This window comes from Lagenorhynchus albirostris, chromosome 10 (assembly GCF_949774975.1).
Source record: "Lagenorhynchus albirostris chromosome 10, mLagAlb1.1, whole genome shotgun sequence".
NCBI lineage: Eukaryota > Metazoa > Chordata > Mammalia > Artiodactyla > Delphinidae > Lagenorhynchus > Lagenorhynchus albirostris.
The window spans coordinates 44,477,515-44,504,285 of NC_083104.1; the positions used below are offsets into that span (position 1 = coordinate 44,477,515).

The window sequence follows — 26,771 nt, forward strand, 5'->3', positions numbered from 1 at the left end:
ACATTGCACCAAACTCAGTAAGTATCACAACCTAATTGCTCGAGCCAAACACCTAGTAGTCATCTTTAATTCCTCTCATCTACTTTAATTTCTCTCATCTACTGCAATCAGTTCATCAACCAGAGACTCTTTTCTATCTCCAAAGTATTTCTCTAAGCTAGCTACTTTTTGTTCCTAGTGCTGTTACCCTAGCCTGAGCCACCACCATCTGTTACGTGGACATTGCTATAGTTGCTTTACTGGTTTCCCTTTTTTCTGTTCCCCTTTCAGTTTTTTTTCATTATAGCCAAAGCCAGTTTTGAAAGACTCAAATATGATCTTGTTATTCACCTGCTTGTAACCTTTTATGGACTTCCAGTGGCACTTAGAGTACAAAATACATTTTTTAACAAAGGCTGTAGAGCCCTACATGATCTGGCTATTTTCAGTCTCATCTCATTTTAATCACACTTTCCCACTTTAATCGAACCACCGTGGTCTTAAAAGATGATGGGGTCCTGATGATTGTGGGCTTCTGCACATGTTTTCTTGTTTCTGGAATGTTCCTGCTCTGCTCCTTACATGCTGGCTCTTCTGCATCTTTCTTCAGGTTTCAGCTTGAAAGTTATCCTCACAGCTTAAAGGTACCCTTGAAGGTTACCACAGAAGCCTGTGGCCACTCTGAGTAGGGCCTTGCACTTGTCCTAGTGTCATTTCCACTCCATTCTCCCACTTGTTACTTAGTTATACACTTATCACTCTTTGTAATTGTTTATTCAGTTGTTGTCTGTCTATCAAGCATGCAAAGACCACATCTATTTTATATCACCACTGTGTCCCCAGAATCTATTACTCTTCTTGGTATGTAGCAGTTGCATAACAAAATTTGAATATATGAAATCTTTACATTGCATTTATGCTATTGGTATTGCTATATCCTGGAACTATGGAATAAATGAAAGAATTGTGGGAGAGATTTCTTGTGGAACAGAAAATCTCTTGATTAAATCACAATTTGGTAAACTGAGAAGATAATATACCAATTGGGCATTCTTATATAGCTCCAGGTTATGACTTATTTATTGGTGTATTTTTGGACTCACAATAGAACAGAGATTTAGAGTTCCTTGAAGTTCTTTGTTTTGAGGTAATGGAGTCACATTTTGAAAATAAAAGTTTCCTAGCTTACCCTACTTTCTATAATATTCTACTACTCTTCCTAAATTTAAGAGAGCCTCATAATTAGGAGACCTACTGCTATGGTAAGGCTGTCAAAAGCAGCAAGATGTCCTTCTGCTTGGGAGAGTGCCGTAAACTTGATATGCGTCGTGTGGGGCAGAAGGTTGCTAAAGATTAAGTTAGAATATGTGCTGTCTTAATGAATAGATGCTTTGCAAGGAGCTGATGTTAGGGTTACTCTGTGGAGTCAGGTTTATGTTTTGGGTTTTTTAGCTTGGGTTACTGACTAATGTTATATATAGAGTTGAGTCATATAGTTTGTCTACAGCTGTAGCCCTTTGCTCTGAGGGTAGCAGCATCAGCAACATGTATGGCACTTAAAAAAATAATACGGTGCCAAGGTTCTATCCCAGCCCTACTGATAGAAAATCGTGGGGATGGAACCTGGTAACCTGTGTTTTTAAAGTTCCAGGTTAGAGCCTTTGGAAGGATCTGTTTGCCAGTTTAAAGGGCTCTACAAGCAAGCTTGAAGATCTTTTTAGTAAAACACAATTTTAAAGGGGGAAATTGGATGAAGGCAGTCAAAAGGTACAGACTTCCAATTATAAGATAGATAAGTACTAGGGATGTAATGTACAACATGGTAATTAACATTGCTTTATGTTATATATGGAAGCTGTTAAGAGAGTAAATCCTAAGTTCTCATCACCAGAAACAATTTTTTTCTATTAATTTTGTATCTGTATATGAGATGATGGGTGTTTGCTAAATATACTGTGATAATTGCTTCATGATGTATGTAAATCAAATCATGCTGTATATCTTATACAGTATGTATGTCCGTTATATCTCAATAAAACTGGAAGAAAAAATTATAAACTCTGGAAAAAAAATAAAAATAACTGTTGGAAGGTACCAAGAGAGCTGCAAAAGAAGTTTGAGGAGATGTGACCCATGAAAGAAGGGAAATACACTCCCTGGGTGACATCTATATTTCTAAGGCTTCTCTAATGAGAACAATCACCAGTGTTTCTGGTGCAGTACAACTAGAACTCATGAAGTATCAGACGATGGAGCTCAGGGTTGCCAGGATGGCTGGAAGTTGAGTTGGGGGGTAGGTAGATTCACAGTGGAGGGAGTCCCAGAGGGGAGCTTCAGAATCTGTACATAACTCCCTTCAGATCCTCGGCCTACCCCAGAAGTGTGTGTGTGTGTGTGTGTGTGTGTGTGTGTGTGTGTGTCGAGGGGTGGGGGGTGGCAGCTGCAGGGAACTCATTTTAAAGCAATACATGGAACACTGAGAAACATGAGCAGAGATTTCAGCTTCCACCCTCACAGTGAAGAAGAGTTTGGAGCTTGGTCCTGCCAAGTTAGGGGGTCTTGGTAAACACCTCATGCTTTTCATTTGAAACCAGAGAAGGGTCACACCTTAGGAGTAAAGACGTTTCCCAGGATTAAGGTAATTTACCCTAAATCTAAGGGTAAAATCTGAAATAGATTCCTCCTAAGAAAGTGTAAAACCAAGCTCCGTAAAATTAAGGTGATTTAACTGCCTTAAAGAAGAAAACTCAACAGTCTTTAGAAGACTCCGGAAACCAGAGTCTCCACAATATATCTAATACACAATCTATAATGTATGCAATATACAATCAATAATTACTAGACATGTGATAAGAAAAAGTCGCCCAAAGTCAAGAGAAAAAAAATGCTGAAATAACCCAGATGTTAGGATTTGCAGACAAAAGTAAGACAAGAGGAACAAGACCAGCATATAATTTATAACAGCTATAAATGAACAAACATGTTTAAAACAAAGACTCTCCAACTGGGTTAAAAAAGATAACACCCAACATGATATTCAATGTATGAGGCACATTTAAAACAATTAAAACAAAGATTCAAAAGGTGAAAGAGAAGTAGCAAAAATATATCAAATGATATATAAATAGCAGAAGTAACAGTATTTGTATCAAAGTCAGTTTGCTATAAGAAATTTAAATTCTTTGATAATCTGTACAGTTTTACAGAATTTGGTATTATATCTACATCCGTTGATATCTCTGTGATACATTGTTTAGTTAAAATGCTTTAGAAAACACATTTGGTATGAAGATATGTAGTACAGTAGACTTTTTTCTTTTTTTTTTTTTTTGCGGTACGCGGGCCTCTCACTGCTGTGGCCTCTCCCGTTGCGGAGCACAGGCTCTGGACACGCAGGCTCAGCGGCCATGGCTCACGGGGCCAGCCGCTCCGCGGCATGTGGGATCTTCCCGGACCGGGGCACGAACCCGTGTCCCCTGCATCGGCAGGTGGACTCTCAACCACCGTGCCACCAGGGAAGCCCCGTACAGTTGACTCTTGAAGAACACAGGTTTGAACTGCATACATCAACTTAAACACTTTTTTCCACCAATAAATATAGTGCCTGTATTTTGATTTTACAAATCTTTTAAGTGTGAGGAAAAGTTTCTGTTGGATTAGAGATCGCAGTATGTGGAAGAAAAAAACGAGGGTTTGAGTTTTGATTCTGTCCCATCCTTGGGCGAGTCATTTATCAGTTCCTTTGTATCTGAGGCAGAGATAGCAGTATGCAGATTTTCTACCATGTGGGGGCTAGTGCCCCTAAAACCCCTGTCGTGTTGTTCAACGGTCAGCCGTGTATATATCTTCAAAAGTGTTCATTGAGCACTTTCTGAAAGTACCAGGTGTGTAACTGTTGAAAAATTAGACTAAAATGCATAGAGAGAAAGTTGAAATTATTAAGACAGTAATATTCTTCATATTCCTCTGTATAAAGGTATTTATTAACTTATAATCAGAAAAAATATATATATATACACTATTGGGGGAAAAGTAGATGAAAAATCATTCTCTCTGTGACAGTAACACTAGAAATTGTTTCTAGAGAGTTAAAAAATAATTCTAGGTAACTCATAATTTCTGTGTCATCATAACATCCTCTGTAGACACTGTCTCCATTGGCCAAACGTGCGGGTCTAAGTGATATTAATAATGATCATTAATTAATAACAACAACAGTGGCTAACATTTTTTATGGGGGGAAGAAAAAGGCATATTGAAGCCATGTTCTAGTTTGGCATATACCTGATCTTAATGGCCTGATATGTTTTTCCCAAACAAATGGACTTGATGTGGCTTTCATATGTCATTTGGTCCAGTTTCATTTTTTTCACACAGCCTGCTTTTGAAGATACTCCTGGGAAAAAGGTGAGTGACTTCTCTTAGTAACCTAGTAGCCCACTTAAAAACCCTTTCTGTTGTTGATCTTCACATTTAGGTTTAATGTACTTAATTAAAATGTAAACTCACTTGCCTTTCGTTTGTACTTAGTGAAAGTAATAAATAGATGAAGGGTTGGCCAACTGCTGCCTTCCACCTGTTTTTGTATGGCCTGAGAACTAAGAATGATTTTTATACTTTTTAATGGCTGATAAAAATCAAAAGACAGATAATATCTCATGACACGTGAAATTTACAAAATTCAAATTTGCACTTTCCATGAATAAAGTTTTTGTTTGTTTGTTTTTTGCGGTACGTGGGCCTCTGGCTGTTGTGGCCTCTCCCATTGCGGAGCACAGGCTCTGGACGCGCAGGCTCAGTGGCCATGGCTTACGGTCCCAGCCGCTCGGCGGCATGTGGGATCTTCCCGGACCAGGGCACGAACCCGCGCCCCCTGCATCGGCAGGCGGACTCTCAATCACTGTGCCACCAGGGAAGCCCCATGAATAAAGTTTTATTGGAACCTAGCCATGCTCATTAGTGTGCATGTTGTCTGTGGTTGCTCTCTCACTACAATAGCAGAGTTGAATAGTTGCTACAGAGAGCTTAAGGCCTGCAAAACCCTGTAATATTTACTGTCTGGCCTTTAACAGGAAACGTTTGCTGACTTCTGTTCTAGATGGTATACGTTGTTCACAAATGAATCTTTCGTGTTCGTAAAGGCATTTAAGAAGTCTCAGGTATATATAATTGTTGGCTTTCTAAGCCTCTATATTACATTTTAGTTGTTCTGCCTACTTTTAGAACATTTTTCTTGTTTTTAGCACATTCAGTCCATCAAGTATTTAAGAGCTTAATGTGTGCTAAGCACTTTGGAAGCAGTGAGGAGCTAAAGGTACAGCCCCAAGACTTCTCAGAGTTCACATATTGAGCTTGCTTTTTCTTTTCTTTTTTTTTAAAGATCAGTGTGCTGGTATGGTGGGGAAGGGGAACTCTTATAACAAGTGGAGAAGAGGAAGGTTATTGTTATGGGGTAAAAAGCAATGCATTTAAATTGCTTCTGGAAGTCTTTGATTCCCTTCCATTAATTCTGCCTGTAGCCTGAATTTAGAGAGTAACATGTAGAAACTTCCTTGAAGTAAAATCTTCCATTTCTTTGGCATAATGTACTCATGTTTGAAAATCCTGCATTTTCTTGTCAGCATTTTTGCTAGGCACAGAGTCAAAATATGGAGTATGTACTGATTCAAATCTTAGAAATATTTTAAAATTTTTTTTTTTGCTGTGGTTACTGTTTAAAGAATGTAGTTCTTTAGTATTACTTATGATACTTTTATCTAAAAGTTGCTAATCCTTCTCTTGCACTTAACTGCAACAGTGATTGTTAAATACTAATAGTGTGTAACTTTGGGGTGGGGATGGGATAAATGATTTGATTGAAAGGGCATGTGACTGAGCTAAACAGACCTGGATATGAGTTTTAACAGAGCAGTTTAATAGCTCTACTCATATTAACTGCTGCTAGTCATTTTTTTCATCTGACGATTTGGGGGAATGTTATCTACTTTATGAGGTTGCTTGGGAAGATTCCATTACTTTGTGATGCAGTTGATTTTTAGAATATCGCCGCTTTAGTAGAATAAGAACTGAATGAAAAATCTGTTAGATTAAATTACTAAAAATAGAAATTTATTGATATAATAAAATGACATTTGCCTAAATATTTTAAAAACCTACAGTAAGTTTGATTTCTTTGCTTTTAGAAAACATTGGTTATTTTTCCTAAGAATGTCTCTTTTTTAAGCAATTTCTTTGTGCCTTGAGGTGCTAATGGTTGGCTGAGTAGTTTCCACATTTCTTTTGCAGAAAGTCCATTTTATAGGCCACTTAGCTTTTATGTTTAGAAACATTTACTTAATGCTGTATATCACTGGCTAACATAGAGTGGGCTAAATGATAGATATTTTCTTGGGCAAATATCGTTTCTAATACCGATGTATTATTTCTATACATTTTCTTTGCAAATGCATGCAAAAATGTCTATTAAAAAGTATGCAATGCCTTGCATATTAGATATATGTTGAATTTTTTCTATGTATTCTTTTTAACTTTTAACGGCTTCATAGTAATTCTCTAACCCTCTCAACGTGGATGATTTACAGTAGTCTCCTAACTCTTGTCCCTGCTTTGCTTTTGACCCTCGTGGTCTTTTTTTTCCATATAGACACTAGAGTGAACTTTAAAAATCCTAAATCACAGGTGTTAGTTATTCCAGTGGCTTCCCAGTATGTACCCTTATCCATCTGCTCCCTACCTCTTTTCATGGTTCCCTGATTTCTAGTTATACTGGTGACCTTTCAGTACTGTTTCCCTACAGGTCTTTCCTTCCTTTGCATTGGTTTTCTGCATGGAGTGTTCTGCCCCATCTTCACTTGGCTAGCTCCTCCTTCTGTGCTCCTGTCGCTTCCATCCTCATCACTCACTCTTACATAGTGTAGCCCTCCTCCCCAACTAAGTCACTCTATTCTTACCTTGTTTATTTTCTTCACGGCAGTTCTCACTCTTCAAATTATCTTGTTTTTATTGCTTAACTCTCTAATAGTAGAATGCAGGCTTTCCTAGACGTATGACCTTGACTCTCTCTTATTCACTGTTCCTGCAATGCTAGTAACGTAAAAGATACTTAAATATTTGTTGAAGAGATGAATATACATTCCATTCAATGGACACATTATTTTTTATTCACTCCCTTGTTGATGAGCATTTGGGTAATTTCCAGCTTTTTCTCTGTGAATGCGTCACTGTGCAGCCCCTTGGCATGCTTCTGTCTGTGAATATTCTGCAGAGTACATTTCTATTATAAAATTGGAATTTTTATGTGAAAGTGTTTACACTTATATTTAATGGATAGTGCCAACTTACCATCCAAAAAGTTTCTGCTAGTTTAACTATATCCATCTCAGCAGTCGGTATTATCTTTTCAGTCTTACCAGTCTGATAAGCAGAAATAAATGAGTTTAAACCTTTTGCATATGTTTATTGCTTACTGTCTATTTTTCCTTCAGTGATGGTTCCTGCCCTTTCTCTGCTGTACTTATTGTTTTCTCCTCAGTTCTTTGTGTACTATGGATATTAGCCTTTAATCATATTTCGCTTCTGGTGTCCAATATGTCATTTTAAAAATTACTTTATACATGGTGGTTTTTTGCTTGGGATTTTAAGGTTTTATGCACACACACAAATTATCCTATCTTTTTGATTTCAGAGTTCCAAGTCATGCTTATGTTGGGCTTCTTACCATGGTTTTATTTCCATATATACCACCCTTGTATAGACCATATTTTATCCCATTGGTATTTTTTTTTAACCTGTAAATATTTGGCATATGTAGGTTTAATTTTAATACAGTAAGAATGAAAAAATGGTATTTTATAAGGAAAAGTCCCTTTCTCCTAATACTATTAATCAAGGAATCCAGCTGTCTCCCACCAGTTGAAATATCACCGTTTACATTTATTAAATTGCTACATTAAGTCTGGGTGCTTACTGATTACTGTAGTCTCTTAACCATTCCTACCCCCTATAAGGTAATTGTTAATTGCTTTGGCTGTTGTTTTATAATGAATTTTAGTATCTGATAGAATTGGTCCCTTATCGTTATTTTAGTCTTTTTTCTATTATCTTCACACTTCCGTTCCAAATGAATTTAAGAATCATTTTCAGGGGCTTTCCTGGTGGCACAGTGGTTGGGAGTCCGCCTGCCGATGCAGGGGGCGCGGTTCGTGCCCCGGTCCGGGAGGATCCCACATCCCACATGCCGTGGAGCGGCTGGGCCCATGAGCCATGGCCGCTGAGCCTATGCGTCCGGAGCCTGTGCCCTGCAATGGAAGAGGCCACAGCAGTGAGGCCTGCGTAACGCCAAAAAAAAAAAAAAAAAAAGAATCATTTTCACTCCTAAAGAAATCTAACTGAGCATTTTCTTGGGAATACATTGAATTTATAAACTAAGAGAAAACTGGCATCTTTATATAGTACAAAAAAATTCTAGTCAAGGATAAGACAGCTCTCCTTTAATTTTGTATGTACCTTTTTTTGTTGTTTTTATTGTTGCAATTATGAGTGAACTCTTTGTGATTATGTTTTTCTGACTGTCCTAAATGTATATAGGAAACTAGTTTTTATATAATTTAATAACTTTCATTAAAAATTTGGTTGAACTGTGTTTTCTGTGCAGCTTTATCAGACTGTAAAATCCACTTAAAATGGGTATAAAAGTGTCTCTAGAATGTTAAAAAGAGTGTCCTCAGTATAAAAGTATTTAGCCAGTCATCATTTTGTGAACTTTGAGAAACAGAATTTTCAGTTTCAAGATGTAATGGAAACAGATCCTCCCACATAACTACAACCCCTAGCCTTTTAAAATAGACTTGTATGTAGGCTGTTTAGCTTTTGTGACTGCTACCTTTTCAAGGAGATGGACATGCTTATTTTATTCTCATATTCGAGACTTGAGTGTGTAAGGATTGGCTGATTTAACAAAAGTTTCTATAAAATATTCATGTTGTTTTTGGTAACTCCATTTTAATGAACTTCAAAAGATTAACATACAAAAGTGTTTTAAAATCATATTTGGAGTTTAAATTATTTTATCTGAAATATTGATGTATGGCTGTTTTCTTATTTTTATTTAGCTATTTTTGCTATGCAGCGTGTAGAGATTAATGTAATAAACACTCATGTACTCACCACCCAGATTAACAGATGTAATTTTGCTGTTTTTTTTTTTTTTTTTTTTTTTTTTTTTTTTTTGCGGTACGCGGGCCTCTCACTGTTGTGGCCTCTCCCGTTGCGGAGCACAGGCTCCGGATGCACAGGCTCAGTGGCCATGGCTCATGGGCCCAGCCGCCCCGCGGCATGTGGGATCTTCCCAGACCGGGGCACGAACCTGTGTCCCCTGCATCGGCAGGCGGACTCTCAACCACTGCACCACCAGGGAAGCCCTTGCTGTTTGTCTGATTAAACACACACACACACACACACACACACACACACACACACACACACACACACACACACACACACACACACACACACACACACACACACACACACACACACACACACACACACACACACACACACACACACACACCCCTAAAGAGTTGAAGCCATCTTTAATATCCTTTTGCATACTATGCCTTTTGCCCCTGAGTATTAAGAAGCTGGTGTGTATTCTTTGTACTTTTACTACATAAACAATATGAAGTGTTGGGTTTTTTTTTCAACTTGCATAAAATTATATTTGGAAATTATAAAAATGTGCCTGTGTCGATAAAGGCTATTCTGTATGTATTTTGAAATAGCTGTATTTTAAAATATCAATCTTACATGCACACCAGTGTTCATAGCAGCACTATTCACAATAGCCAAGACATGGAAGCAGCCTAAGTGTCCATCAGTCCATCAGCAGATGAATGGGTAGAGAAGATGTGGGGGGTGTGTGTGTTCGTGTATATATATATATATATATATATATATATATATATACACGAACACACACACACACCACACATACATACACAGTGTGTGCGTGTGTATATGTGTGTGTATATATATATATATATATATGCATGCAATGGAATATTACTCAACCATAAAAAAGAATGAAATAATGTCATTTGCCACACCATGGATGGACCTAGAGTTTATCATACTAAGTGAAGTAAGTTAGAGAAAGACAGGTATCATATGATATAACTTATATGTGGAATCTAAAAAAATGATACAAATCAACTTATTTACAAAACAGAAACAGACTCACAGAGATAGTTACCAAAGGGGAAAAGGGTTACCAAAGAGGAAAGGGGAGGGGGAGGGATCAGTTAGGAGTATGGTATTAACAGATACATACCACTGTATATAAAACAGATTAAAAACAACAAGGGTTTACTGTATAGCACAGGGAGGTTACAATATCTTGTAATAACTTATAATGGAAAAGAATCTGAAGCTGTACACCTGAAATTAACACAATATTTTAAGTCAACTATAGTTAAAAAAAAAGGAAAATTAAAAGAAAGAAATTAAATTGAAAAAGATCCGTCTTTTTGGTAGCTTATATTAGTATAAGCTGGAGAAAAACAGTTTCTACTTTTTGTAGTAATTTGTTCTTAGAGTGGAAAAAGTGAAAATTTGTCTTAAAACATTTTTTTTTCCCTGACAGATCAGAACTATTTTAGGATTGTGTTTATTGACCAGAGATGCTGTGTGCAGTTACTCATCAGTGAGAGACTAATGATGCATCATACATGTAAAGTATATTGCCATAATTGAATTATTTTAAAGAGTAAAATCATATTCTCAGACACACGTAGTTGGTTTAAATATACTATATCAGCAGTTATTCAAGTGACTTCTTAGGCATGACATATACATGTACTGCATAAAAATGTTAAAAGGACGACATAAAAATCTGGCAAGACAAACGGCTACAAGTAGGGGAAAAAATTAAGCATTCAGTCTTCTCAGAATTTGGAAAAACTTGTAGGGTGGGGTGGTGGTATATACATTAGATGGGTGGACATAGCTATTAAAAGTTGTCCGAGGGCTTCCCTGGTGGCACAGTGGTTGGGAGTACGCCTGCCAATGCAGGGGACACGGGTTCAAGCCCTGGTCCATGAAGATACCACATCCTGTGGAGCAGCTAAGCCCATGCACCACAACTACTGAGCCTGCTCTCTAGAGCCCTCAAGCCACAATTACTGAGCCTGTGTGCCACAGCTACTGAAGCCTGCACACCAGAGCCCATGCTCTGCAGCAAGAGAAGCCACCGCAATGAGAAGCCTGCACGCTGCAACGACTAGTAGCCCTCGTTCCTCACAACTAGAGAAAAGCCCATACACAGCAACGAAGACCCGGCGTAGCCAAAAAAGAAAAAAAAAAAATTGTCCAAGATAACAGTTGATGCTTGATAGGCCCTTGGTAAGGTGGTCACTAGTACAATGCCTTCTTTGAAAACTGTATCAATTTATGCTCCATCAGTATTTTGGAGCTATGTATCAAAAGCCTTAAAACTTAAACGTTCTTATTCTTTAACCCAGTAATTGAAGCAGTCCTTAGGTGGAAGGGAGGTGGAAGAAATTAAGAGAACTATTTATATGCAAAGATGTTTTTTCAGTGTTGTTTGAATAGCAAACTAAATAGGAAAGACAAACTAAATATTCAAGAATGGGAGGTGTGGTTAAATTATAGTATAGACCTATGATACAGTACAGATAATATTTGGTAAGGGTCTGCAACACAAGGAATTGGCTTTTATATTTTTATATTTAAAAAAAACACCTAACAGTAAATTTTTTTTTTTTTTTTTTTCCCGGTACGCGGGCCTCTCACTGTTGTGGCCTCTCCCGTTGCGGAGTACAGGCTCCGGACGCACAGGCTCAGCGGCCATGGCTCACGGGCCCAGCTGCTCCGCGGCATGTGGGATCCTCCCGGACCAGGGCACGAACCCCTGTCCCCTGCCTCGGCAGGCGGACTCTCAACTACTGCGCCACCAGGGAAGCCCCTCCTAACAGTAAATTTAACAGAATACCAAATACAACAATGTCATTATTATGGGAATGCCAAAGGAAAATACCATTTTATACTAAGCATATATTATTTTATGGATGAGGTAGAAGAGACACTAAAATGAAAGAAGGAAAATGATCAGGAACATCCTAATTTTCCCTAGCCGCAGACAGTTCAGATTTCTAATGGCCATTTTTGTACCTACATATTTAAAGATAATACCAGGAGTATCAATCTAGGTGTTTCAGAGGAGCGCAAGTGTCATTAAATGTTTGTTTTTTATTGCCCAGTTTGGGGAAGACCCCTCCCAGGACATGGACTGTCTCTCTCTCTCTCTCTCTCTCTCTCTCTCTCTCTCTCTCTCTCTCTCTCTCTCTCTCTCTCTCTCTCTCTCTCTCTCTCTCTCTCTCTCTCTCTCTCCCCCTCCCTCCCTCCCTCCCTCCCTCCCTCCCTCCCTCCCTCCCTCTCTCTCTCTCTCACACACACACACACACACACACACACACACACACACACACACACACAGCTGAGGAGTAAAAGCAGAAAGGAAACTGGAGTAAGTTGTGACTTAAAAGTGTTAATGTTGAATAAAAAGTGCTGAGACAGGAAGATTTGAGGAGACTATAAGTTTTTAAATGGCAAGGTATTAGTAGTGACAGTTAATAAAAATGCATATGTATGTGCTTTTAGATTTACAAAATAGACTTTAGTAAGAACTTTTTTTCTGATTCCTGAGAGTATATCAAGTTTTTCGTGCACTTTCTTACTAGATTCTTGGAAAAGTTAATTGTTAGCATGAACAGCCAGTAATCTATTATAAACTGGTTTTATAATCTGTTTTATAGCAAAGTTACTTCTAGTTAGTAGTACTCAAACTTTGAAATCCAAGGTAATTAAGATAATTTTGTGTTGATGGGTGATATCTATATTGTGTCAAGATTTCTCATGTAGATTTTGACTGAAGGCCACTTAAAATACAAAAGGTGAAGTAGAGCCCCCCAACAATCATTTTGAAGTTAGCTCTAAGGCTAATCTTTTATAATAATGTTGTGGTATGTAAGAAAATATCGTTACTTTTTATAGCCACATAATGTACTAATGTATGTAATTTATGTATGTAATTTACTTTAAAATCATTCTGTAGGAAGGCATCAGTATGGCACAATATTAATAATTGTTAAGTATAGGTGATGTGTGCATTATAAAGTTGTGTCCACTTTTCTTCATATTAGAAAAATTTCATAAGAAAAAAGAAAAACCTAGCATGCTTAAGTAGTCTTGTTAGAAAAGCTGAAGGAAAAATTACTCATAGTAATACCTCATAGTAATACTTTGAATAAGGTACGGTGTAGGATGAACTTTCTCCTTAGATTGAAATTATATGTAATGGATACATATTTTTCTAAACCTTATAGAGTTTAAGTCAGAAATAGATGAATTTTGAGGTGTTCTTTACAAAATATATAATTGGAAAAGAGTATATGTTAAGCAAAAAGAGAAAAATAAAAGGAAGTGTGCATGTATCCATTACCTCATTAGACTGGATAAGTTGGTGATCCCCCAGCACCCTGTTTCTTTGTCAGAGCACCACTTGGTGGTGATAAAGCTGTCAGGACACACAGCATTCTAAATGTAGTCTATAGTTGTGGTCACTTGCATCTGGGAACATTTAGTACTTCATTTTTTTTTTTTTTTAATCATTATACTCCCTTTATCTTGATTGGTACATAGTGGACTTTTCCTCATTTTTGTTTCTTATAATTCTTTTTGAAGTTGGAGCTTTGATCCCCTGAGTTGATCCTCTTGTTTCTTCTCTTGTATTCTGTGTGTCTTTCTCCTTTATCCTCTAGGAGTTTTTCTCAATTTCAGTTATCTCTTGAACTTTTTATTTATTCTCTCCAATTTTTATGAGGGCAATAAAGTGAAACATTTTGTTTCCCTCCCCACCTTACCCCGATTTTAAAGTTTTGTTTCTCTGGAGTCTGGTTTTCCTTAAGTCTTTGATAAGCCTTAGTTAATTAGGAGCTCTAGGCCCTTAATGTATGGCAGGGGGTAGTAGAGGAGAGCCAGCCCTTGGGCTGAAAGCTCTGCCAAGAGGAAGAATAAGGAAAGCTTTCCTTTGGGGCAAGATTCTGCCGTAGTTCTCTGGATAGGAAATTCAATTTCTTCAGTAAATATTTCTCAAATTTTAGGTAAATTTGGATTTGTCTGCAGATCAGTGTAGGGGTGAGTTGGTATATACTGCTGCTTATGTAGATCCCCATTTTCATTCCTACTTTTTACTTCTTTACTTGCTGATTGACACTTGGCCTCCCTCACTTCAGAGGGTTGCCGTGAAGAGCAAGAATAATTTTTATGTATGTTGCATAAGTTTGAAAGTGCTATAAAAAAATAATAGTACTAAGACGTCCCCAACATGCAAGTAGATATTGTAAGTTTGGAACATGAACTTGCTTTTTTCCATAAAATCATTATAATCTTGGTCAAGTTACTAGGTCAGCCCACATAAGTAGATTTTACCCAGTAATATGGCTAATATGTTTTGTCTTTGTCTCAACAAGGAAAAAAACACTATTTTTTTTTCTTGATGCCAGGTACATCAAAGCACTTGTTAAACAGCTGCACCTGTAGATGTGACTAGTTGGTTTTTGAGTCCTGTGGCATTGGCCAGAGGAGAAGCTCAGTGTAAAACATGTTTTAAGTCCCCTTCCCTGGAAATATATTGGGAGCTGGAGTGGGGAACCCATTTTTCAGAGGGGTGGAGAAATGGTTAAATAGCCATTCTCAAAGATAGGCAGAAGATGCGAAGTAAAATACAGCCATCAGTGGACAGAGAACCTGGGTTTCTTCCATCATAGTATTTCTCAGCATACGGTCTGCAGATCACTTTCTGCATCCTTAGAATGTTCATTAAAAGTGCAGGTTTCTACACACCCCTTCCCATCCTATTGAATCGAAACAGTAAACACATAATCCTACTTAGTACATGATTTTAAAATTCCTGTTGACAGGAATCACCTTTATTATTTTCTGTCCTTCACTTTGCCTTGTAAGTAAATCGTCAGTTGTTCCTACTGTGGACGATAAAACAATTGTGTCCACAACTCTTGTCAGCTTTAGGTGTCAAGTGATCTTCGTGGTTATAAAAATCTAGTTTTGGAAGAGCAAATCCAGGAATAATCAACACATGCTTCCTTTACATAGAGAAAATAGGACTTCAGAGTACAGTTTCCAACTGCATTGTATTAAACACATTTAAACTTTTTTGGACACTGATAGAAAACACAGTTCACACTTAAATATCTTAGTCCACGTTGGTAATTTACATCTAATTTTTAATTTGTAGTGCAAGAGGAACTTGTTTGGGGCAAACTATGTAATAAAGGAAGTTTTGTTATTAGGAATATCTAGAGACCATGAGCCCTTAAACTGGTCTCATTTGCAAATAGCTCCCTGTGTAATTCAGTGTTTTCCTGAATATTACACAAAAATGCCAAAATGCAGACATAAATTAGATGCTAAGATTTTTAAATATATATGTGAATGATTTTTACATTGATCAAAGCATTCACTTGTATTTATAATAAATCATTGCTATAAAATTGAACTTAGAAAAGTTTGATTAAAATGGTGCTTTTAATTTGTGTTGCAAACTTTAATTTGAGAAGTAATTTTACTTCTTAGTACAAAATCTGAAATCTACTGTTCTGATCCAGTCACCACACATAAAATACCTTATGAAGTTATTTTAGATGGCATTGTATTATATCAGAAAAGAAAATAGTAACAATTGACCCGTTAAATGAAAATTTGGTGTTTTTTTTTTAAATTTGGTGTTTTTAAAATCCCACTGGACCTCTATTGTCCAAAGAAGCCCTATGAATTTTTCAGTGAAAGAAATTAAAAAGGGAGAGGAGAGGACTTTTGGAACTCAAGGAGGAGTTGATTTTGAATAGCTTTTTTCCCCTCCCTGGCTTTCATTTGTAGAGTGCTTATGCTTTCTTTGTCATCTTCAGTAATTTTGCTTTTTTGACATCCTGTTTATCTGTAATTTATATTTCTCCTGAAAAGAGGTGCTTGTTAAAGAGAAGTTTTCACTTAGAAGTTTGGCAATGATAGAGCTGTGGTTGAAGTGTTTGGAGGAGACCATGAGGTCCGTGTTTCACTATATCACATGGTAAAAGACGACTTGGGGCTTTTTGTGGATGTAGTCCATGATGTTTGACAGGCCATCCTAGTGACTTACGAGTATTAAAGTCAAACAATTTTAAATCCTAATGACTTTGATTAATTCTTTTAGGGTCTCTGAAGTACACCATACTACGGTTTTGAAAATCTTGCGTGGACAATGGCTACCCAAGGTTTGTATCATAGTCTTTAGTTACTGAATTGGGGCTCTGCTTCATTGCCATTAACCCAGTCTGGCTCAGATTCCCCTGCTTTCCTCTCTCCCTGCTTACTTGTCAGGCTACCTTTTGCTCCATTTTCTGCTCACTCCTCCTAATGGCTTGGTGAAATAGCAAACAAGCCACCAGCAGGAATCTAGGCTGGATGACTGCTTCTGGAGCCTGGCTGCAGTACCATTCTTCACTGATTCAGTGAGTAACTGTTAGGTGGTCTCCTAAGAGTACAGAGTTTTCATCACTGAGCTGATCCTGGCCATCATTCTCTTATCCTTGGCTGTCTTTCAGACTTGACTTTATTTCTAAAAAGATTTCAGTGAGTCATATCGTAGATTTTTATTTTCTAATTAAGGTAACATTTCCCTGGTAGTAATACTAGTGCTGTTTGATTTTTATAGCTGACTTGATGGAGCTGGACATGGCCATGGAGCCAGACAGAAAAGCAGCTGTTAGTCACTGGCAGCAACAATCTTACCTGGACTCTGGAATCCATTCTGGTGCCACTACCACAGCTCCTTCTCTGAGTGGTAAAGGCAATCCTGAGGAAGAGGATGTGGATACCACCCAAGTCCTGTATGAGTGGGAGCAGGGATTTTCTCAGTCCTTCACTCAAGAACAAGTAGCTGGTAAGAGTATTATTGCCTTACTGAAAGTCAGAATGCAGTTTTGAGAATTAAATAGTTATTCTAATAAAAGTTAGTGTGTAATAGCTTAAATAAAATGGTGTGGTAAAGAGAAGGGAGTGATTGCAATATCACCTTGACTGTTTAGGATAGCAAATACTTGGTGAATGCTGAGCTGTGGATAGTGAGTGTTGAATTTACCTTTTCCAGATATCGATGGACAGTATGCAATGACTCGAGCTCAGAGGGTACGAGCTGCTATGTTCCCTGAGACATTAGATGAGGGCATGCAGATCCCATCTACACAGTTTGATGCCGCTCATCCCACTAATGTCCAGCGTCTGGCGGAACCATCACAGATGCTGAAACATGCAGTTGTAAATTTGATTAACTATCAAGATGATGCAGAACTTGCCACACGTGCAATCCCTGAATTGACAAAACTGCTAAATGATGAAGACCAGGTAAGTAGTGACATGGCTAGCTTTTTAATCTGCTTTGAAGGAAACTCCCAAGGAAGTAGTCTTATAATATCTACCCAGTATCAGTATTTGAAAACTGGAAAATGACGTCTCTTAATTCCTGTACATTATAGGTGGTGGTTAATAAGGCTGCAGTTATGGTCCATCAGCTTTCTAAAAAGGAAGCTTCCAGACACGCCATCATGCGTTCTCCTCAGATGGTGTCTGCTATTGTACGCACCATGCAGAATACAAATGATGTGGAAACGGCTCGCTGTACTGCTGGGACCTTACACAATCTTTCCCATCATCGTGAGGGCTTGCTGGCCATCTTTAAGTCTGGGGGCATTCCTGCCCTGGTGAAGATGCTTGGGTAAGAAAACATGGTCAGAATGCTCCAAGCTCAGAAGGAGAAGAGTGCAATCACAACATTTCTGATGAGACTTTTTTCTTCTTCCCAGTTCACCAGTGGATTCTGTATTGTTTTATGCCATTACGACTCTCCACAACCTTTTATTGCATCAGGAAGGAGCTAAAATGGCAGTGCGTTTAGCTGGCGGGCTGCAGAAAATGGTTGCCTTGCTCAACAAAACAAATGTTAAATTCTTGGCTATTACAACAGACTGCCTTCAGATTTTAGCTTATGGCAATCAAGAAAGCAAGGTAAAAGAATTGTACTGAATGTGGTTGTCATGGAGCATGGGAGACCCCCAATGTCATGTCCTTCTATGGATTTTGGCAAATTCATTGTATGCCTCACCCTTTGTATGTATCCTAGAAAAGTTGGACATCTCTATTTCTTTAAATATTTGAGTTGTCAGTATGTAATGCACTAATGCTAGGTGATAGGGATATAGCATGCATGCAAGCTTCTCTTAAAGCTTTTATTCTTGGGTGGAAGAGAGACACTGAAATAATACCCTAATTACTATTTAATTCGTGTGTTAGGAGGAAGTAAAGGGGCTATGAGAGCATGTAAATGAACCAGACCCTCTTTTGAGGGTTCAAGCAGATTTCTTGGAGAAAGTGATAGTTGAGTTTAGCTCTTGAGGATAAGATAGGATTGATTAAAGGTGAATGAAGGTTAGGGAGAGGAAATGGCATCTTTGACAGTTCTGCTGAGGGAGGAGCAGGGCAAGGTTTGGAAATTCAAGAAATGCAAAGAGTAAGGAAGAGGAAGTGTGTGAGGTGAGACTGTTGAGATAGGGCAGATCCTGCAGGGCTTAGTGGAACATGTTAAAAGAATAATGGGAAACAGTTTTTAGCAGAGGCCTGAAGTGATGAGATGTGTTTTCAGATCGGGGTAGAGTCAGGAGGTGGGGGTGTGCAGGGGAGTAAAGGGCAAGAATGACTATTTTATGCTGTCTCTTTTTGAGGTGGTTATGATTAGGAATAGCAAAGAGCCAGATCATTAAGAGTTTTTAAGTGCCCATTCTGGTTCACATTTTCAGTCAACATTGGCTTTGATGTAACTTGTGTATCTGGGCATTACTGTTTCATACCAACATGGTGTTTGGTTGTTTTTGTTTTTCCTTTTACTATGATCGTGTGGGAAGAAGAAAACTGGGCCAGAGTTTATATATTTTTGGGAGGACTGGGGTGCATGAATTTGAGTGAAATGTACAAGGAGGGGTTAAATAGGGCCCCAGTATGGGGGTCTAGCTAATGACGACCAGGAATATATTTAAGTCATTAAGCTGGCTGAAATTCTTGTATAATAAAATAGGTTGGTAATAGTAGCTTTTCTCAGGCATTTGATCAAGATTCCATGACTAACAATATATATGCATCTTTCTAGCTGATAATTTTGGCTAGTGGTGGACCTCAAGCTTTAGTGAATATAATGAGGACCTACACCTATGAGAAACTACTGTGGACCACAAGCAGAGTACTGAAGGTGCTCTCTGTCTGCTCTAGTAATAAGCCGGCTATTGTAGAAGCTGGTAAGTATACTTGTCAATTCTGGGTTCTCATGTTTGCAGCACGTGTAGTTCTAATTAGATTACCTTTCTTAGGAAAAGGGTGATAGAACTGACGTTAACAGGCTGAAAGTAGATGGTCCTATTCAGTTTGAAGCCAAAGTTGCATTCAGACAAAGTGTATGTTCTGCTAGACACCTTCTTTGGTGCTATGCAAGCCTAGTTTAGGCAGTGTTCATATTACCCATCAAAAATGATGGCTAGGGGCCTCCCTGGTGGTGCAGTGCTTGAGAGTCCGCCTGCCGATGCAGGGGACACGGGTTTGTGCCCCGGTCCGGGAAGATCCCACATGCTGCGGAGCGGCTGGTCCCGTGAGCCACAGCTGCTGAGCCTGCACGTCTGGAGCCTGTGCTCCGCAACGGGAGAGGTCACAACGGTGAGAGGCCCGTGTACCGCAAAAAAAAAAATGATGGCTAATACTTGGCTTGATAACAGCTATTCCAGAAATACCTGGAATGTGTGCAACAAATACAGACTTATTTAATCAGAATCCCTGGAGTGTTGAGGTGACAAGAGAGTCAGTAGGCAGCTGGAAATGTATGGGACTGGAGGCCTAGGAATCTTGATTTTTAGAAGTTCCCTAGGTTATTCTGATGCTCATTTGTTTATTCTGAAAATATTCAGCCCCTGTGTTTCAAGCACTGTAATAAGCACATGGTATACAATGGATAACAAAATAGGTATGGTCCCTGTATTTATTCTTATAGGTGGTGAAGGTGACAAAAATATGCAAAAAGATGGAGTGATCACATTGGAATGAATGTTACAAGAGAAATGAACAGCAAGCAAATAGTGATACAGAATTAATGGGGAGGGAAGGGGCTTCCTTGAGAGGGGGAGATGTTAAGTGAAATTGCAGAATGAGAAGGTGTAAGCTATATGAGAAGGATTAAGTGCCTTCCAGATGGTCCTGAAGGTAGGAAAGAAATTGTTGAGTTCTAGGTGCCGAAGAGAAAGTCTGTGTAACTAGAACCTAGTGAGTAAATGGGATGAATAGCTCAGGATGAGGGTAATGAGCTAGAGCCAGGCAGGGCTATATTGTGCAGGAGTTTCTAGGTCCCTGGAAGATGTTTATTCATGCTTTATTCCAGCTTTGGAAACACAGGTGTAGAATGCTTAGGTCAATTTGAAATACTAGGTGGGATCCAAATCCTAAAGGGCTCCTGAAGGTTATGCTAAAGCATTTGGTCTTTATCTTTCTTTTTTTAAAAAAATTAATTATTTTTGGCTGCGTTGGGTCTTCGTTGCTGTGCGTGGGCTTTCTCTAGTTGCGGCGAGCAGGGGCTACTCGTCCTTGCGGTGTGTGGGCTTCTCATTGCGGTGGCTTCTCTTGTTGCGGAGCACGGGCTTTGGGCGCGTGGGCTTCAGCAGTTGTGGTGCAAGGGCTCAGTAGTTGTAGCTCACGGGCTCTAGAGCACAGGCTCAGTAGTTGTGGCGCACAGGCTTAGTTGCTCTATGGCATGTGGGATCTTCCTGGACCAGGGCTTCAACCCGTGTCCCCTGCATTGGCAGGCAGATTCTTAACCACTGCACCACCAGGGAAGTCCCTGGTCTTTATCTTATAATGAGAAGCTATTGATGGCTGTTGAGCAGTGGCACAGCATCACAGTGAGGTGTTGGGAATATTAATACTAGCATCGTATGACAGTTCGAATGACCAAAGGCAAGCAGGCCAGGCCACTGGGATGTGTTAACAGGCTTCTAGGAATAAAGTCATTAGATATTAAAAATACATAGCAAAGGATGAATGTTATTTGAGTTGACATATTCAAAGTGACTAAAGATCAGTAGGTAGCTGGCAATGTATGCTACTGGAATGCAAGGGAAGACTGGGCTGGGATAGAGATTTGGGAGTTGCCCTCTTAATGTATATGAATAAGGGCTACAGGGAAGAGGCGGGGGTGCCTCTAAGCCATCTGCACCGGACTTTTACCCTGGGCATGCTGAATCAGAATGTGTGTGTTTAAGTCTCGCAGGCTATTCTGAGAGGCATCTGGAACTAAGATCCACTCTCTTAACAGTGGAGGGAGGGAATGAGATCTGAGGGGAATCAAGTCTTTTTTTTCTAAATATAATTTTAATTTTTTTAAAAAAATTATTTATTTGGCTGCGCCAGGTCTTAGTTGCGGCACGTGGGATCTTCGTTGTGGTGTCAGAGATCTTTTAGTTGGGGCATGCGGGGTCTTTAGTTGCGGCATGTGAACTCTTAGTTGTGGCATGTGGGATCTAGTTTCCTGACCAGGGATCGAACCTGGGCCCCCTGCATAGGGAGCATGGAGTCTTAGCCACTGGACCACCAGGGAAGTAGCATCAGCTTTGTGCTCTCTGTTAGCAGCTGGAGCTACTGTGAGGAATGAACGAGATAGGGATGATACTGTCTTACTGTAGGGGTGGTAGGCTAAATTATAGTTGTGATAAATGCTGTGAAGGGAAAAGTACAGGGTGCCGTGAGAATTATAGCAGGTAGACCTAACCTAATTGAGGAAATAAAGCAGACCTGAAAAGATAAACAAGGAGACAAGGGAAAGTACATCCCACTGCATTTAGAAGTGATGTCGGTAGCAGAGAGATGGTAAAGTTAAGCCAGTGTGTGGGGAGTTGAGCTTCCATTTAGACTCCTCTGCCAGCGTAAACGTCCTTCATTAGGGTCCTAAAATGATGGAAGGTTGTGAAACTTGGAAGCACATCTTTTGAGTCAGTGTCTTTTATACAGTCCGAGACATTAAGCATTCTGGTGCCTTCTTTTTGGATTGTTCTCACCCCATGAGTTTACGTAACTCCTTCAGGTCTTTGCTCAGATGTCACCCTCACACTTAGGTGACCTAATTACCCTACTTAAAAATGTAGCCCCCTCCTTTGTCTTGTGTTATGTTTTTTGTAGCACTTAACACCATTTGACACACTGTATAGTTTTAGTTTACTAGTTGTGTATTTGTTTATTGTCTGCCTCCAAGTAGACCATGAGCTCTGTGAAGGTGGGAATTTTAGACTGTTCTGCTCACTGGTATAGCTCCAACTCAAAACAGGGCCTGGTATTAAATATTTTTGAAATAATTGGATGAAGGAAATAAGTAATAGGAATATTACCTACAGGGGGACTGTGGAGAGAATGAAGGCTTTTTCCACACAGGGGAGGAACAATAGATATTTGACAGAAATTGTCACTAGGTGAGATGAACTGGAAGAGAAAGGGAAACTGAGCAGCATTGTAGAAAATGAAAGGAAATAAAGGACTTCGTGGAGGGGATAAGCTTCGGCAATAAAGAGGGACACCTTCTAAGACTAGAGAAGACACTTTGTACTGATACGACTTGTGAGCTAATAGCCATCGCCTTAGATATTTTTAAATCTTTTTAGGTGGAATGCAAGCTTTAGGACTTCACCTGACAGATCCAAGTCAACGTCTTGTTCAGAATTGTCTTTGGACTCTGAGGAATCTTTCAGATGCTGCAACTAAACAGGTAAATTCTGAGTAAACTGGTGCCTTAATGAAAAGAGTCAAGCTGAATATGTCCTGAGCGTCTGTTTTCATCTCCATAGGAAGGGATGGAAGGTCTTCTTGGGACCCTTGTTCAGCTTCTGGGCTCAGATGATATAAATGTGGTCACCTGCGCAGCTGGAATTCTTTCTAATCTCACTTGCAATAATTACAAGAACAAGATGATGGTGTGCCAAGTGGGTGGTATAGAGGCTCTTGTGCGTACTGTCCTTCGTGCTGGTGACAGGGAGGATATCACTGAGCCTGCCATCTGTGCTCTTCGTCATCTGACCAGCCGACACCAGGAAGCTGAGATGGCCCAGAACGCTGTTCGCCTTCACTATGGACTGCCAGTTGTGGTTAAACTCCTACATCCACCATCCCATTGGCCTCTGATCAAGGTAAATTGTCAGTGAAAGTAGAAGGTTGCAGAATTGAAAATGAACTGCCTCTGACTATTATTAGATGGCTGTCTAGGCACCGGGCATTGGTAAGTAGGAGTTGTATGCTTTAGTAAATAGGAAATATGTCTGGGATGGAGGTGAGGGTTTGAAGTGTTTCTGTAGTCAGTTTTACTTTCAAGTGATTGTGATAGATGTAGTGTGTTAGGAATTTTAGGGTAAGAAAATGGTTTTGTTGAGTTGTTTGCCAGTTCTTTACTCTTCCTTCTTTTCTGCAGGCTACCGTTGGATTGATTCGAAATCTTGCCCTTTGTCCCGCAAATCACGCACCTTTGCGTGAGCAGGGTGCCATTCCACGACTAGTTCAGTTGCTGGTTCGTGCACATCAGGATACCCAGCGCCGTACATCTATGGGTGGAACACAGCAGCAGTTTGTGGTAGGTGAATCTTAATAGTGACATCTGGCTATTTAAAAGGAATGCAAAAATCCATAAGATTCTGAACTACTGAGGTCATTGGCTCCCTCCATCCTCCTGCCTGCCTGAAGGGCTGCTTGCTATTGACTAAAAAAACTGACGTGTCTCTGTGGCTGCATAGAAGATAAGAAGGAGTAATGTGGCCCCTAGTGGTATGTCCTTTGACATGTCCTTAACATCGTTGCCTCCTCAATCGTACAATGGGGGTGTGGAGTGTGATTTACTGCTTTGGGGTCTCATTTAATCCATACAAAAGGTTCACATCCTTAGGAAGTAGCAGAGCCATAATTTGAATCCAAGTCTGTCTGATTTCAGAGTCTCTTATCCCCCACTGCAGTTCTACCTATAAATGTTTAACGTACCTTTTACTAGCTCTTCCAAGAGTGGTTTAAAACTATTTCCCTCGACTTAACGAATGCCAACAAATTACAAGACTAAGTAGTAGCATTTCTGGGATCTTTACCTATAATCTTAGCCTGAAACTTTGATGTCAAGTTTGCAGTCTTAAAACTAGCTTCATTACAAGTATCTAAAGACACTTCTGATTCCTCAGAATGTGTTTTAAGACTCAGACCTTCAAAGATTCTCTCGTATTTAATCAGGTTACTTTAGAGAACAAGACTTTACAAGAACAGATCTTGAGACTCTGATTGCTAGTTGTGATATGGATGCACTCATTAGGAGGCTTTGCCTTTCTCTATTCATTACTTTTGGTGTTGGCCTGTCTCCATGAGGTGGCTTAATAGAATGCAAAGGGTACCTTTTAAAATCTCTCTAGGAAGAAAGGAGCTTTTGTGTCCTTATAAAAATGAAGTTGAATATAAAAGCTGCCGCAAGTAGCAGAATTATGACCTTTTAAAAAACTCAGATAGAGGGAAAGGAGATTGTAGTTATATTTTGCAAAAGCTAACTTCCTTCTCCCGTATAGGCTATCAGTTGAATAGTCTTGGAGGGGGTGAGTGGATTTTCTACTGGCAGCTCAGTAGAATTTTAGCAGTTGGTGATAAAACTTTGCTAAGTTTTCACCAAATACACATAGATGTACAAAGATAGAGGGAGCATCTGAAGGAAAACACTGACATAGTCTGCACGTTACTTTCCCATCTTTGTGTATCTTTTCTTTATATATCCCTTTACCCAGAGTGATTGGTGCCCTGACTGTAAGAAAGTTATCTTTGGGATTCAGAGGTATATTGAAGCTGTGCTTTGCTGTGCACAGTACCGTGATGGGGGAGGGGTGCTGCTTGGAATTAGTGCTGACAAGAGGCCACTTTCAGAAAGTGACATTCAACTGAATGGAGTCCACCTTCATTCCTGAACTAATTAATTGCAAATTCGGGGGAACTTTGGGTTTATAATGTGAATAATCTAGTAATTGCTACTCAGAACAGAAAGCCTTTCAAGTATATAAACTTTAGAGAGGACAATGCCCTATTTATTAACCATATTTCTTTTGGTAGGAGGGGGTCCGCATGGAAGAAATAGTTGAAGGTTGTACTGGAGCCCTTCACATCCTAGCTCGGGATGTTCACAACCGAATTGTTATCAGAGGCCTAAATACCATTCCATTGTTTGTGCAGGTATGTTGCTTTTAAGTGAGGTGTTCTAGATTCTGTGTGTCAGTAGAATTTCAGGATTTTAAAGATAAGCAAAATATCAGGAAATTAGAGACCAAAATAGGGGCACCAGCATTTAATTTTTCATCTACTATCACCATTTCTAAAATGGCAGTACTGCCCATGCTTCCTGTTCAAAGTATAAAAAATAGAATCTCAGTGTGTCATGTCCTTTTAGTTGAATACATTTATGAAAAATTCCCTTCGTTTTTCTTGGGCAGTAGAAGGAGAAACACTGGGACTAGAACCTCAAGAAAGGAAGGAGACTTTCTACTCCACCTTTAGGGTTGCTCAGTTTTGAAGGGACGAAAGCTGGTCTGGGCTGCTAGAGCACAGGCCTCCAGCCACCTCTGGGTCTTCCAAGTTTTAGCTTGAATAAAACTCTGAAGAAAAGGTTCATAGCTAAAAATGCTCTAGAAAACCATTGCTCCTGAGCATCACTCAAGAACATAGATTTAGAGTTTATGATTTAATACAAGCGGTACAAGTACCGCTTACACTCTGAATTGGGAGTGTTTACAGTGCAGTGGGTGCTTGTCATGTTTTAACTTTAGGCTTAATTAGGTTTTGGGTGTATGTTTTCTCCTTAGCTGCTTTATTCTCCCATTGAAAATATCCAAAGAGTAGCTGCAGGGGTCCTCTGTGAACTCGCTCAGGACAAGGAGGCTGCAGAAGCTATTGAAGCTGAGGGAGCCACAGCTCCTCTGACAGAATTACTTCATTCTAGGAATGAAGGTGTGGGTAAGTAGGAAAGGAACCAGAGCCTTTAGCTTGTGTACAGTGACCCCCAGCTTCTCCTCAAGGACCTTTATTCCATCCTTCTCCCAGCAACATATGCAGCTGCTGTTTTGTTCCGAATGTCTGAGGACAAGCCACAGGATTATAAGAAACGGCTTTCGGTTGAGCTGACCAGTTCTCTCTTCAGAACGGAGCCAATGGCTTGGAATGAGGTAGGCAGCGTGAGCACGTTTATTTGGCTGTTTGCTAGAGCAGGTATAAGGCGGTTTGTGGTTTCCTCTCAAACCACTCAGTACACGTTCATTTGCACTGACTGTGTCCTTGGCTTGAATATTCATTCTTTACACTCTTTTAGCAACTGCTGTGAGGAAAAACTACAGCTTTAAAAACAGCCTATTCAGAACAAACAAGTTAGAATTTCCAAGGGAGACAGATGAAAAAGTTAGCAGATTAAAGAACATTTTTCAAAAGATTGTTAGGAAAGAGGCAGTCTATTAACCACTGTTAGTTGGAGGTCGGTTTATCAGTACTTCTTAAAAAATGCTCAATTTTTCACCTACTTTTCTACTTGAATTTCTATTAATTTGTTCAGTATTTGTCCTCAGTACAGTTGTTCATTGAAACAGTAG

General features: G+C 39.3%; 1 protein-coding gene across 2 annotated transcripts in view; it reads left to right on the forward strand.

Annotated features, from left to right (window-relative positions):
- CTNNB1 (catenin beta 1) overlaps positions 1-26,771 on the forward strand; it is a 42,099-nt gene that overhangs the window by 12,240 nt on the left and 3,088 nt on the right. For both annotated transcript variants that reach the window (XM_060162228.1, XM_060162226.1), the window contains exons 2-13: positions 16,268-16,328; positions 16,769-16,996; positions 17,204-17,457; positions 17,589-17,827; positions 17,916-18,117; positions 19,253-19,397; positions 22,791-22,894; positions 22,974-23,312; positions 23,591-23,749; positions 25,249-25,368; positions 25,995-26,145; positions 26,233-26,354. In XM_060162228.1, the coding sequence (XP_060018211.1) occupies positions 16,316-16,328; positions 16,769-16,996; positions 17,204-17,457; positions 17,589-17,827; positions 17,916-18,117; positions 19,253-19,397; positions 22,791-22,894; positions 22,974-23,312; positions 23,591-23,749; positions 25,249-25,368; positions 25,995-26,145; positions 26,233-26,354 (2,076 nt within the window). In that variant the 5' untranslated portion in view covers positions 16,268-16,315. The remainder of the gene's footprint in view (positions 1-16,267; positions 16,329-16,768; positions 16,997-17,203; positions 17,458-17,588; positions 17,828-17,915; positions 18,118-19,252; positions 19,398-22,790; positions 22,895-22,973; positions 23,313-23,590; positions 23,750-25,248; positions 25,369-25,994; positions 26,146-26,232; positions 26,355-26,771) is intronic.